Source organism: Phaethon lepturus, unplaced genomic scaffold, assembly GCF_000687285.1.
Source record: "Phaethon lepturus isolate BGI_N335 unplaced genomic scaffold, ASM68728v1 scaffold16476, whole genome shotgun sequence".
NCBI classification, from domain to species: domain Eukaryota; kingdom Metazoa; phylum Chordata; class Aves; order Phaethontiformes; family Phaethontidae; genus Phaethon; species Phaethon lepturus.
Window position 1 is genome coordinate 856 of NW_010547056.1, and position 13,455 is coordinate 14,310.

A 13,455-nucleotide genomic window follows, 5' to 3' on the forward strand; every position below is an offset into this window, starting at 1 on the left:
GTGCTCTCAAGTCCTTTTTGACTGCCTTTGGCCTTCTTAGTGCAACCTCATCGTTGCCAACCTGCATGACCAACAGTGGGTAGTAATCAGTGGGCCGAACCAGACCAGGGAGTTTCCTGGTGACGTCTCTCACCCAGGCCCCAGGGAGGCAGCAAACTTCCCTGTGAGTTGGGTCTGGTCGACATATTGGGCCCTCTGTACCCCTCAGAAGGGAGTCCCCTATGACAATTACCCTCCTTTTTTTAACAGAGAATGTCTTGATACGTGGGGCTGGCTGACTCACCCTAGGTACCCCCTTGGACAGACCTTCGTCAGGGTCCTCATGTTCCTGTCCCTCACGTTCCAGAGCCCCATACCTGTTGTGTAAGGGCAGCTGGGACGGTGAGGGAGGCTGGGAGGGGATTTGCCAGCATCTCCGAGCAGGGCCCTGCTTCCATTTCCCCTCATCTCTTAGGTCCCCTCCTTCTGCCCAGCAGCAAGAGGACAGGGGATCCCCTGCTGCTTGTGGAGCTTCCACCAGCTGCCCCTGCTTCAGGGCCGGCAGGGTGCAGCTCCACCAATCTATCTTCCTCTCACACTCCCTGATGCTCCTCAGCCTCTCCACTTCCTCCTTCAGCTCTGCCCCAGGCTGAGCAGGTCGCTCACCTGGTCGCACCGCACACAGGTGGTGTCTCCTCCAGCTGAAACCAAGAACTTTTGGGGAGGGAGAGGAAGACAGAAGGGATAGTATCCCTAAGCCTTGGCTTGTCTGGAGATTCGCAAAGGAACATGGCAATTTGCTTCAGGTCCCACAGCTTAGACATAGTCTAAGAATCCGGACCCAGATAGTCACAGATGATGTTGAATTGTGATCCCAAGTATTATCAGTATCCCATGCCACCAGAACTGCAGGTGGCAAGTGACCGCTGTGGTGGTCAGAGCCACAGACTTAGTTCAGAACAAAGTGTTTGTTACATGCATTTCAGCACGTATTTTTTATATGTTCCCCATGAAGGACTACATAATCAGGTTTCTTTAAAGTTGGTTTCATTCCAGTTCAACTCTGTTAAGCTAATGTAGCTTGTCCCACATATTGTGAAAAAGGAAAGCAATGTCAGTACATGATGAGTTCTAGACTAGGACTAAGAGGACCTATGTTTTCTTCAAGGATATTTACTGCTTTGCTGGCTGACATTGGAAAAGTAATTTAATTCCCGAATACCTCAATTTACTCATCTGAAAGTGACACTGACCTCTGGGTAAACGACACATTGGCTGCTAGGAACCAGGCAGCAGAGGAGCTTGGAGAGTTACAAGGGAAAACATAATAAAGTTCTAATATTCTCTAGGGATAGCATACTAAAAAGCTCTGCCTCAACAGTATGTAGGAGGTGCCTCATGAGCTCAATGATCCAACATAGAGTTAAATGAAGACACAAAGCAGAGAATATTTGACAGGTTATTTGTTCTTTCTTCCACCTCTCATTCTCTGGGGAGGGATGTGTATGCTGCAGGGTGTCTTGTTCCAGCAGGATTTTGTTTTAAATACACTGCCCTTGCAAGAGAGGGCAATGAAGCACTTCTGAAAACAAAGGTGGTGAAACTTGCAGTGGTTCATTCCACAGTCTTAGATCAGCCTCCAGGAAAATTCAGTGACCTGAATGTAACCAGTTCTACAAAGATGTGTAGAGTTACTAATCTCATTTCTGGGGCCCTCAAAAAGGGAGAATAAACAGACTGGGAGAGAAAAATGCCCCTCCTTATGCAATTTAATCAGGAATAACTTAGTTATAGCCTTCTATGAAGACTAAACACACAGGAAGTGGAACGCTAAGAACACAAGCATTTTTCACTCTTATGACTAGTGCAGTATCTCCTATATCTCCCCTTATAAATATGCTAGTCCTCTTGCAAGAAAGTAGATTTTTGCACACTACAAAGAAAGAGAATTCTCCTTACTTCTCTAAGTAAGGTACGTAGAGGAGGAGATTTAACAAAGCAGAAACTGTAACAAGACAGTGATTGATTCTCCTGAATATCCATCAACAGATACCAAGCTTCAAGGGCACTTACTAAATGCTAACCATGTTTGCCTCAGTTGCAGGTACACTCTGAAGTCTGTCTGGAATCCAATATCGTAAACAGTGAGGTCAGATCCAGGTATTCCTTTAAGGTGATCATATTCCCAGTAACAATGCCAGATGCCTTTTAAAAAACAATCAATATAAAATGAGTGTTTCTGAAGAGTGCAAACACAAGTTTTTTAAAAAAATCTTTTACAAGCCAAGTGTTTTGTCCTCAGCATGTCAGGTAAGCAAAAACCAAAATTCATTACTGTAAGACTAGTCACTTATAACATCACATATACAGAAGAGAAATATTAGTACAAGTGAATACAGACTAAGCATACTGTGGGTAGATAATTCAGGTTACTACATCTGGTGCTAAGTATCAGCATAGCTGGATTCTTACTAAATTTTGCTGCCATTTAAGCCCTTCTCACTGAACTAAGTGTCTAAAACTAGGCATTAATTCTCCCAATCGTTCCATTTAATTGATGTAATTAATGGTTTTCCTTGCCCAAACTTAAGCAATAAGAAAAAATAGCCTCAGAGGCTAGATGATTACACCTACCATAACCTATAATTCCAATCACACCAAAGATGAAAATCCAGAAGAGAACCCCAGCCGTGAACCTCAATAACACAAGGAAGAGCAGACTCACAACCATTGCAATGAACAGCCCACTAGAAAGACAAGAAACAGAAACACAGGGAAAACAAGTGTGAGATTCTTTCTTGCATGACTGTTACTCCAAATGAAGATCACTCTAGCTCACATAAGAGAATGATTTGTAAAAATGTATTTCAAAATCTTCCTTATGAAATACATCCTCATGGCTATTATCTGCTATTAGAAAGAAATAGCTTATATATGATGATCTCACATGGCAGAGCCAGAAATGTTTGCATACACTAGGTTCTCGGGTTGGCTGGATGGGACTAGTACAATGCCTTTTGGATCATTTACCAATGAACAACTCATTGCCTCTTTCAGGCCATGCTCTAGTCTACAGAGGAATACCTATGTGTGGGAAGGCTGCTGTTTTATGTCCTCCATTAAAAATCCCTACTTGCAAAGAAACAATGTTAGTAAAGTAACATTCTAGGAGCTTTCCTAGAAAAAAAGAATTAAATTTAGGAGGAAAACCAGTGACTCTTTCTATGCATCAGAAGAGGAAATGATCGATGCATAAAAAGAAACTGATAAGGGATATCAATGGGGCCCCCAAGAAAGACACCTACAGAGTGTTTTTTTTCTTTTTCAAATCTGTAGTAAGGAAATATTTATTGTCATTTCACTGCCAGAAAGCGAGTCAGAAAGGAAAAAATTACTGCAAAAGGCCTCTTTACTCAGGGACGCCTTCTAAAGCAATGTGAATAAAGCAGTGTGAATAGTAATCCCATCCAACAAACATCCAGCTCAGCTGCTCGACAGAACATTTTATTTCTCATAATTTTTAGTAGGTGTTACATCAGAATTTTGTATTAGTAGAGACTCAAAAAAATTTAAAACCTCGTCTTGCCTGTGTTCCCTAACTTCTCTTCTGAACATTCCCAGCTTATTTAGCCAGTTACCAAATATAAAAAAATGGGTTAGCCTGATCATAAACAATCAAAACCAGATGTTTTTGGAGACAGATGGGTAGAGGGACAAGAAAAAGAATATCAGCTTATTTAGTTAAACCTTTGTAAGCTGGTCTTAAGTCCTAGCCCTTTAAAGGCTTCCTAGCATGAACTATTCCCTTTCTGAATGTCTTATTTGAAAATGGGAATGTATTCCTCAAAAAAAGTTGTAGTTTTGGAGCTTATGACTCTATTCTTGAAAGCTGTAAGTTATCTTTATCTAAAGTTATCTTTAGATATACACAAGTCATAGTAACACCAAAACTGAGTACATGGTAACAACTGTCCTCAATAGACTGGTTCCCTTAAACTGAAGCTTGAAAGCAGCAGCTCTTTTTGGGTAAGCTAAAAACACTAGAGCAATTGTGTATTTAATTTTTAATCCAGCCTCCTTTCACTATCAGGCCTTTGTTGTCATCACCCAAACTCTGGCATTGTTTGTCCAGAAATCATTTGACATATGCTACCATTTGGTGAAAAGTGTGAAGAAAATTCTATCCAACTACTTTAAAAGTAGCAACAATTCCTTCTAAAAATATCATATTTGAAATGTGGAAACTGACTTCAGTACTTAGAATTTCTGTTCAAAAAATGGTCAATTCTCTCCCACCTATCTGTTCAGTGACAACTCCTTCGAAAGACTCTGCACCATAAGCCTGATTTCAATACGAGATCTAAGAGAGAACAGAGCTTCCTGAATACCAGTGAGTTTCTTGCCACCGACTATTGCGACCACAGTATCAGACTATGAGAAGGCTGTCCTCCCACCGGTGACCGAATACCTTTAAAAGCTGACAACTTATGTTTCTGAACTGACTAATTCTCCATATTAAGTTTATTATCTAAAGTTTACGTATTTGTTGTTGTGGGTTTGCATTCAGGCTTGAATAATGTACGCTTAATATGTGCATGTTATAGGCTCTTACCTGGCAAAGACTTCTGCTCCTGTTTAAACTGATCAACACCTTGGTCCATCAAAAACAGTATTTATGGGCTAAGCATGCACATATGCTTACATATTTGCTTCAGCAAAATAGCTACTTCTTTTGTTTCAGTGCTGCATTTCTACTAATTGGTGATTAGTGAGTATTAATTGCAAGACAAAGTTAATACCGTTGAATAGTTTTGCTCTTGATGTTGCTTTGCCAGCTGCATTGGATTTATGGATTTATATTGGATTTATGGATTATAATGGATTTAACTATATATTGCTAGCATGACTTTAGAAATCATGTGTTTTATATACATATTAATGACACTTAGCAACTGCAATTGGTTTGGAAGGCTCTTAATTAAGATTTTTCAGTTTTGGAATTACCACACAGATGGGTCCTGCAACAGAAGACAGCAACTCCTGTTCTTCTCCCTGGCAGGATATTAAAAAGCTACTCTTGGATCAACTGACTCTCTGTGTATGTGTGCTGTGCTATCCTCACCTCATGTACAGAACCATAACACCGTTATTATCATGTGATGAAGGAAATCACAGTTGCTCTTGGAGTTTAAAAGTAAGATTGGTAACAATTACATAGATGATCTATTTTTTAATTCCTTGCATGCTCCAAAGTGAGTTCAGAAAAATTAAAATACCCATGAAAATCTTACATTAAAATCCAATACCAAGAAATGGCATAGTCTTCAAAAATTTTCATTCCAACTGATCTTGCATCCAGGACATTATTGATGCCGCTGAGAAAAGACAAACCAAAGAAAAGGTTGCTTTAAGTAGAAAAGCAGAATTTATTTAAACAACAAATAGGCTCAGTGAAAGAATTTGAAATATCTTTGCTAGAGATAAGAGTATGTTACTATCCTCTAGCTCCAGTTCTGTAACCAAGTCAACATCAATCATCATTACGCCAATAAAAAAATTGTGTTAAAATGTCCATAGAGCTCCTGAAAAAGCTTTATTAAAAAAGCTTTATGAGTACTCACTCTTGCCAGAGTTAATTGCTTATTATGTCACACATGTATGCTATTTAAGGTCTGCAATGCACCAAGAGAGGTAAGAAAAGATACCCCTGTGCTCCAGACAGGCTGAAGACTGACAGCAGCTGGAAAAGTGAGGCTATTGCAGCAGTTTTCTCTCATCCTGGTTGATGCCCAGGATTGGAGACACTTGCTGTCCATCTGCAAGGGAGGTGTTGTCATACATCAGAGCTCAGTACATTGCTTTTTGATCTTTAGACATGTGCTAACAACAGGAGCACTCTGATGAGGTGAGATGCCCAAAGTTCTAGGACAGTCCATGTTAGTGGAAAGGCCATCATAGGAAGGAATAGCTGAGGCCATTACTGGCTGGCCTGAGCCCTGCAGCACAAGAATTTAATTTTGAACCTCCTTTAGCTTTCTTTAATACTAATTTTTGCTAGGAAAAGCAACATGAATGATTTAAAAACTGACAGTCACTCTGAGACAATCAGACTAGAACTTTTGGCTTCTTGCTCATTTCTGCATACCACAGTGCTGGTTTTCCTTACTGGAACTTTGCAAGTGCCCAGGCACAGAGAGACCATTTACTAGCAAGTCTTGCCTGGGTACCCTCAGCCATTTGCTACAACAGATTCTGATTATTTTTTAAATTCCTAAATTGTTCCACAACCTCCGAATCCAACAAACGAGTACTTAAGAAGGGTAAAACCTACTTTGCAGCTTCCCTGAGATCAGTTACATTTCTTGTTTTCCCTCTTCCATCTTTGAACGTAGTCTGATTTGCCACGGTTAGCACACCATTCTTTGTGGAGAAGTCTGGGAAGCATCTCTTAAGAACTATTCAAAATATCAAAACAAAACTGCATATTACATTTCATGTCAAGCTCCACTTCTATCACTTGTCTTTTGTAACATATTTAAATAATTTCAGATTCACAGTTAATTGTTTTTCAACTGATTATCTAACGATATGTTGACTTCGAAAAATCTTGGAAGAGTGATTATATTCAAGATTATGATTTTTATCCTCTGGGGCTTTTTGTCCAAGCTCAGGCATGGTGGGATCATAGCCTTCATAGATTCTAGGTGCTACCAAATAACAACAGTAGTATCTGTAGCAGTTTAAGAATTTGTAATAAATGCAGAACTTACTCTCTGTCAGAATCTGGGCAGCTTACAAAAACTGCAGTTTCTCAAATATGTCATTTCATGGTAATAATCAAACCAGCCCCCAGGGGACAGACTCAACATAAGTGGTCACGAATGGCACTAGCACCCAAAACAATACATAACAGCAAGTGTCAGTTCCTCATATGCCAGATCAGCTGCAGTACCAGCCACTATCACTAGATATTCCTGGAGAGGAAGCAATGGAAAAAAGACAGAAACTGTTTGTTAGACAGAGAGAGGAGGAGATTATAGGAGAGAGAAAAGGAGAGATGTTTATATACTCATTTATGTTGCCCTGCTCTTTGCTGCAAAATGTCCTGGGTTTCATTCCAAAGGGATGAGCGGGTCAGTCTTGCTACACAGCTGCACTTTAGCTTTATAGAACAATTCTGGACTTTCCTTATCAGGTTCCAACAAATACTGATGCCAGGGTTCAATATTCAGTCTAGAATATCTATCCCACCAATTATTCTGATGAAATAATTAAGTAATTTTCCTCCCTCTGTAATGTTTGCCCCTTGTTGTACTCTAAAAGAAGATAATAGCTTCTTTGCAAGTTATTTTCTGTCTTTTGGGCCAGTAAATCACTTTTCATACAAACTCAATATTTTTTTAAAAAAGTAATCCTTATCTTCTCTTTTTGATAACCTGTCCCTGGTTTACATGATGTCTATTTTCAAGCATGGAAAAATAAACAGCATTTTTTTTTACTTGCATGAGCTTCTGGGTCAGTGACAGATACTTTTGGTATTACACTCCTGCAGCTGAGATGAGCTCTGAGACCTGTGGTTATCTACTCAGAAATACCTGCTGACCATAGTGACAATAACATTGTTTGGCCCCTTAATTCCTCTGTGCTCAGCCAGCACTGCAACTGAAAAGCGAGCTGCTTGTAACTGGGCTCAAGTATCATCTGAATTCCAACAGCTGACCAAATGATCCTTCCTACATTCATGGCATTTTTTAATCCCAATGGGGTTGCTTGCTCACATGTTTTGGAAGGCACAATTTGAGCTGTAAAGCTTTGGTGATGATTCAAGAGCAAGAAGGAGCTCAGCTTGACCTCATCACACGTTGAATGTTCACAGATGACAGGGAGAAAAAAAAATAATAAATCTTTATACTTTCAAACTGTTTAAAATTGAATGGACATCACTGTCAGGTAACAACAGACAGCTCCTAGTGACCTTGCCACAAAACATTTTTCAGACTGGAGTCGTGCTTTACTGTGAATGCTTATAATCTGCTAAGACGTGTGTAAGAAGTAGAACCACTCACAAGGCCTGCTTGGAATGATCATCGAAGGACAATCTTCATCACGTAGGACTTGAGCAACAGACTAAAAAGGGGAAAAATAGGAATGCTGAATACATAGCAGAATAACTATGTGTTTTTCGTTTCTCACCCGGTCTGAGAAAATGCCCCAAACGGGGCTTTGTAGCCTCCTCCCCGAACTTGACTGGTGGAGCTGCAAGATACATTCATGATGTAAGTGAGAATCCAAACTATCATTGTGATTTGGGAAGAGGCTATTCTTCCCTTTTCTAGTGACAAAAAATAAAAGACCTGTTCATTTTGGATCAGCATCTAAGCCAGAAGTGACCAGGAAATTGTTCCTAGCCTCCCCTTCGCCTTTTCTCTTAAAGAAGTGTAAGAATTTAACACAATTAATATAGGTGAATTAAAAGGTGTTTTAAAGATGGGAGAAATAACACAGTACATTTGAGTAGATTAATTTTCCTAGCTAAATTACTAACTAGCTATTGATGACTCAGGAGCCTTAAGAACTGGTTTGAGATACTCTCTTCTGCTGCTGTGGAGTACCTAAGTACTAAAGGATACTCCTTGCCACAGTACTACAACTACATGGGTAGCTGCAGATATTCTTTTAAGCAAACAGTAATCAATTAAAGAGTGGGGGATTTGGTGTGCATACAAGACCTTCACCCCTGATTAAATCACTGTCAAACCATATAGATGGGACAAATCCTTATATGGTGAAATCAGAATAATTCAAAGCTTTGATGTAGCTCAGTCATATCATGCATATTACATATTGCTTGAAGAAAAAATGTATTCCATCATCTACTGATACATACACACCTTGCGAGGATTGTTAAAGCCAGGTTTGCAGAACTGCCTGAAGTAATTCCACTGATCTGGTTTATATCTGTAGGAAGCCTGAACGTCAATGTAGGTTGCAAACCTGTCTGGGCACTTTGAGACACAAAGCTGCAAGAAGAGAAAAAAAATGAGTAAAGATACACTGGGGGTAGAGAAGGGTAAGGAAACTCAATGCAATTAAAAAGCAAGAAAAAGGCCACCTATAAAAGTGCACCGTTTTATGGAATTGCCTTCAGTAATGTTCACTGCAGCATTTAGAAAAGGATGTATGTTTTCCTTTTGATTCCCCGGATGAATACTTGTAAAATCTTTTGATAGAATACACTTTCAAAGTCTCTCCTCATATCTGCCATATCAAGCCACTCTCCGTATCTTCTTAGGTTCTGCACATTCTGGTAGATATGCAGAGCTTTCAATCTGTTGAAAGAAATATACTTTTTCTCTGAACATCAGGAAAAAACCTGCCAGGTCCTGGCACTTCCATCAGCAGCATTGTATATGAGCAAGGCAGTGCAGTGGCTACTTTCACAGTACACGTACTTTCTTTTTATTACATTTATAAGAAGAACTTCGTTAAAAAAAAGTTTAATGCAGCTAAAATCGTTCCACCCTTCCACACAATCTCTTCAGTCAAATACTGATATCGTTCAAGTCAAGTTAGGTGTAAATCACTCAAGGGTGACTTTTTACTACTGATTAATAAGGAATCTCCTCTAGTTACAAAGCAAGAGAGGTGCACATGCCAGGAACGAAACTCACCCCACTCAGGGTACAGCCATTATAAACCAGATTTATCTGAGAAATCAAGTGAGGACTGGTGCTTGATGAATGAGTCCACCCAGAAGTTATGATTTAGGTTTACGTAATGGAGAAGCAGCTACCCCAAGACACAGATTCTGAAGGCTCTACTGGTCACTGGAATCATGCAAGCGTACAGCTGTTCTGACCCCTCAGTGTTCCTAAATACTGTGCGGTAGTTTGAAGTCTATAATTTTAGCAAGTTTCAGCCTTTTCTAGAAGACTGTTCTCTGTTTCCAAAGCTGTGCTATCCAAATACCCTTTGCAAAGCTCTGCTATCCAAGTACCAGAGAGACATCATGCATGAAAATGTATTTCACCTCAAGGGCATTCTACCATATACGACTCACCTAAAGGAATTTGGGAAAAGACCTTGTAGTAATCCTTAGAACAGGGTAGATGCTGCAAGAGGGTCTTTCTAGATGAGCTCTACGGTCCTATGGACTACCCACAGGCCAAGGAACAAAGAAAGAAGAGTTTTGTCCTTGCTGGGACAACAGGAGACTAACTTTACTATAACCTCAGGTTCCCACCTATGAAACAGGCATGAAATGTGCTGTCTATGAATCTAGTGATCTGTAACAGTCTGCAAATAGACAGTCTTACTCAAGAACTGAAACTCCTCCCATGCCAGTTCTTGGTTTTTTTTTTCTCCTGCTATTTAATATGAATGGGACAAGAATGAAAGACCCTGTCTGCAGTTCAAAAGAGGAATTATCAAACAAATGTTTCTTCAGTATTTTCACAAAAGACCAGAAAATTAACCATCTGCAGCAGCAAACAGCATTCAAAAACATTCTCAGTTTTGGACATGTTGTGTGTTTGAACATAAACAAAATAACTACTCTGCTCCCCCAAACTCTCCTTCAACAAGTATTTCACCTTACTTGATTCATGACCACTGCCAACTTGACCACAGCACCAGTCAAATCCCACACAATGACCTCAGTATTTCTGAACAGGCTGAATTGTTCCAGAAACAGAGTCTAAGGACTGCAGGGTAACAGTGTCGGTGTCTGCATGTGGACTGATGGGGGTTCCTGAAGCAAATCTGCTGCTGATAGAGAAAGTTTCCACTCTGAGAGCAACTGGTCAGTATTAAGAGGGTTCTTGCTCTTCCTTGCTGGAGATTTCCATCTCTTCAGCTGTGTCAAACAGTCCATACAGGTCACACTAACTGATAGGCCAGAAACATGTATCAAGGATAGGGACCAGGAGTAAGGGCAAGCTGGAATGGGAAACATTTTAAAATGACAGTCAAATAAATAGACAATTAACATTTGTAATCAGTAAATTGGTTACCATATAACAACCCTCATCCAAATTGATACTGGACTTCACTGAATGTTGTCAAGACGGCTGAGACCATACTCTGTCACCTGCAGTTTAATTACACAGTAGAATTACTGCAAAAGTTGCAGCACAGCTAAGGGAGTCCAAATTGTGGTATAAGGCAAGAACAAGCTTTCAAGATCTTCACTTTTGAAAGTGCCATAGGCTCTAACCACACCCAGATACATCTGTCACTGGGGATATGCACATTTTCTTGAACATGTCTAGTTTAGAAAACCAATGTCAATCAAAATTATTTTCTGCATGCACTGATTGCTACTGGATAACTGCCTGTGATGAATTCATAAGTAACAAATTGCTGTATTCAACTAAATAAGACTTTTTTTTGTCAACTCTTATCCAAAATACACAATCCTGTGCATTTCTATCTATTTTTTATGACCATCACAGGCTACAGAGACTGTGTGCTACACATCCTCTATAAAACAAGCATATTGTATTTTGAAGGATATGAACAGCAATTTTTAAATCCAAACAAACGTACGTCTAGTTCTTAAGCACCGTGACTAAGAGGCAGGGAAAATATTTTATTTCTGTATTTCACTCACCTGTGTTGTAGGGCACTGTAGGTTTATTAACACTACGGGGCTGGCACATTTCAGAATGTTAAAGTAAAACAAAATGGTCTTGTTCCTATGGAAGTGGATATAAGATAATTAATGTTACAAATATGGTTGCTTACACATCCTACCGTTCAAAAATGTATAGCATACATCGATATTTAAATTCTATTACTGTGAATGGTCATATTGCAAACACAAGATAAAAAAAGAAATGCCAAGCAGGCCCTGAATGATCTGTGCCAAGACATCTCTGAAAGCAGAGTATTTGTTCTAAAGAATGCTAATTTTGAGAAGTTTTTTCCACAGCAAGATTTTAAGTTGAAACAACCCTAGGCACCATTACAGGTATCTGTAGTCCTGCCTCTAAGAAATGAGGCCTGTAAAATACTCTTTTTCTACCCCTCACTGAGTTTGCTGGGAATGCTTGTTCCAAAAACAAGCAAAACCACTGTGGTCCCTTTGCTTACACTGAACAGATCATGTATGTACTGCACGCAAAACGGACATCAGCAAATGCTGCACTGTAAAAGCTGCCTATTTTTTGTCGATCAGAAGGTGGCACCAAAAGCAATCAAAAGCTTTTTATGGTTGGAAACTGAAAGCAGCTGGCCAGGAGACAGAACGGTAATAGCATCTGCTAATAATGCTGATACACCCCCTCTGACATAGGTAAGGGACAGTCTGAGGGGAATCCACACACTTCTGGAACCTGTGACCTTGAGGTAGCGGTCACCTCCGTTTGGGTTTGTTGAAAACTGATTACCCCAAGATCTCTGGATTTAAACACCTGGGCTCTGAAGACAGCAAAATAAACTGTTAATCTCTGCAATGTCAGAAAATTATCAGCTCCAGTGAAGATGGTATGGTAGTAATCCTGCCCTTCTTAGACGAGACTTCAATGTCAGCTAGCCATGCCAGGACTATTGGGCGTCCCTACAAGAAATAAGGGTGCATGTGCCCCGCTGTGCACTGTGACGTGCAAGAGAAGACAGTAAGGGGTGCTGGACCACCACTGACCCCCGCTCTGGCAATGCAGCAGAGAGGGAGCTCTGCCTTGGGGGCAGGAGAGCAGTGTTCACGACGACGCGTACTCGGGCTCAAACGTGCCCCTCTTCCACCTGTGGACTCGGCACAAGTCCTGCTCCTGCATCTCTCCATTGCACCCCCTAGTCCAGGACATACCCTCTGACCTTCCACCAGCACGTGGCTCCGACCAATTGCTGGATATGGCTGTGCCTTCAAAGCCACTATATAGCATCGCTGCACATTCAAACTCCCTTTAAAACTGGGATTAGCTCAAATGCCTGGCATTTTACAAGGTTAAATTGTTTTCACTGAGGTATGTTCTAACTATGCACTGTTTAACAAAACATGCACCCTGGCAAAAACAATTCACTATCATTAGTTGTTATTTCGTCAAATCAATAGAATACATTTTTTGACTGAAAGGTCATCGTTCTTCAATAGTTTCTTGACAGTATTTATAATCTGTGAGCTGCTCAAAGCCATTAATGAAACCTTTTTTTCCCCCTATGTGTTAGCCCACTTGCTGATATTGACAGCAGAAAAGAAAGTTTAAACATATACATAACACAAGAAAACAGCGACCAAGGACTAGGCCTGTATTCTTTATAATGAAATTGTGTTGTATTCCATGATTACACTGTGCTCTGTTAGAAGGCAAAACAAGTTTAGAGATTACATGGAGATTAACGGATGGATTACAGGGAGACACAAAGAGGCCTAAGAGACTCACATGACAACACAAGGTAGAATTGATTTGACTGCATGGAATTCATTGGAGTTCAAATGGGTTTTTGCATGAGCTGAAAGTGTTGGCTTGGGTTTTA

General features: G+C 40.1%; 1 protein-coding gene across 1 annotated transcript in view; it reads right to left on the reverse strand.

Annotated features, from left to right (window-relative positions):
• Positions 1–2,038: 2,038 nt before the first annotated feature.
• Positions 2,039–13,455, reverse strand: part of LOC104622672 (choline transporter-like protein 5) — a 35,810-nt gene continuing 24,393 nt past the window's right edge. The window contains exons 5-11 of the mRNA XM_010289527.1: positions 11,591–11,675; positions 8,871–8,999; positions 8,046–8,106; positions 6,311–6,434; positions 5,271–5,354; positions 2,614–2,726; positions 2,039–2,184 (exon numbers count right to left, since the gene is read on the reverse strand). Of these exons, the coding sequence (XP_010287829.1) occupies positions 2,039–2,184; positions 2,614–2,726; positions 5,271–5,354; positions 6,311–6,434; positions 8,046–8,106; positions 8,871–8,999; positions 11,591–11,675 (742 nt within the window). The remainder of the gene's footprint in view (positions 2,185–2,613; positions 2,727–5,270; positions 5,355–6,310; positions 6,435–8,045; positions 8,107–8,870; positions 9,000–11,590; positions 11,676–13,455) is intronic.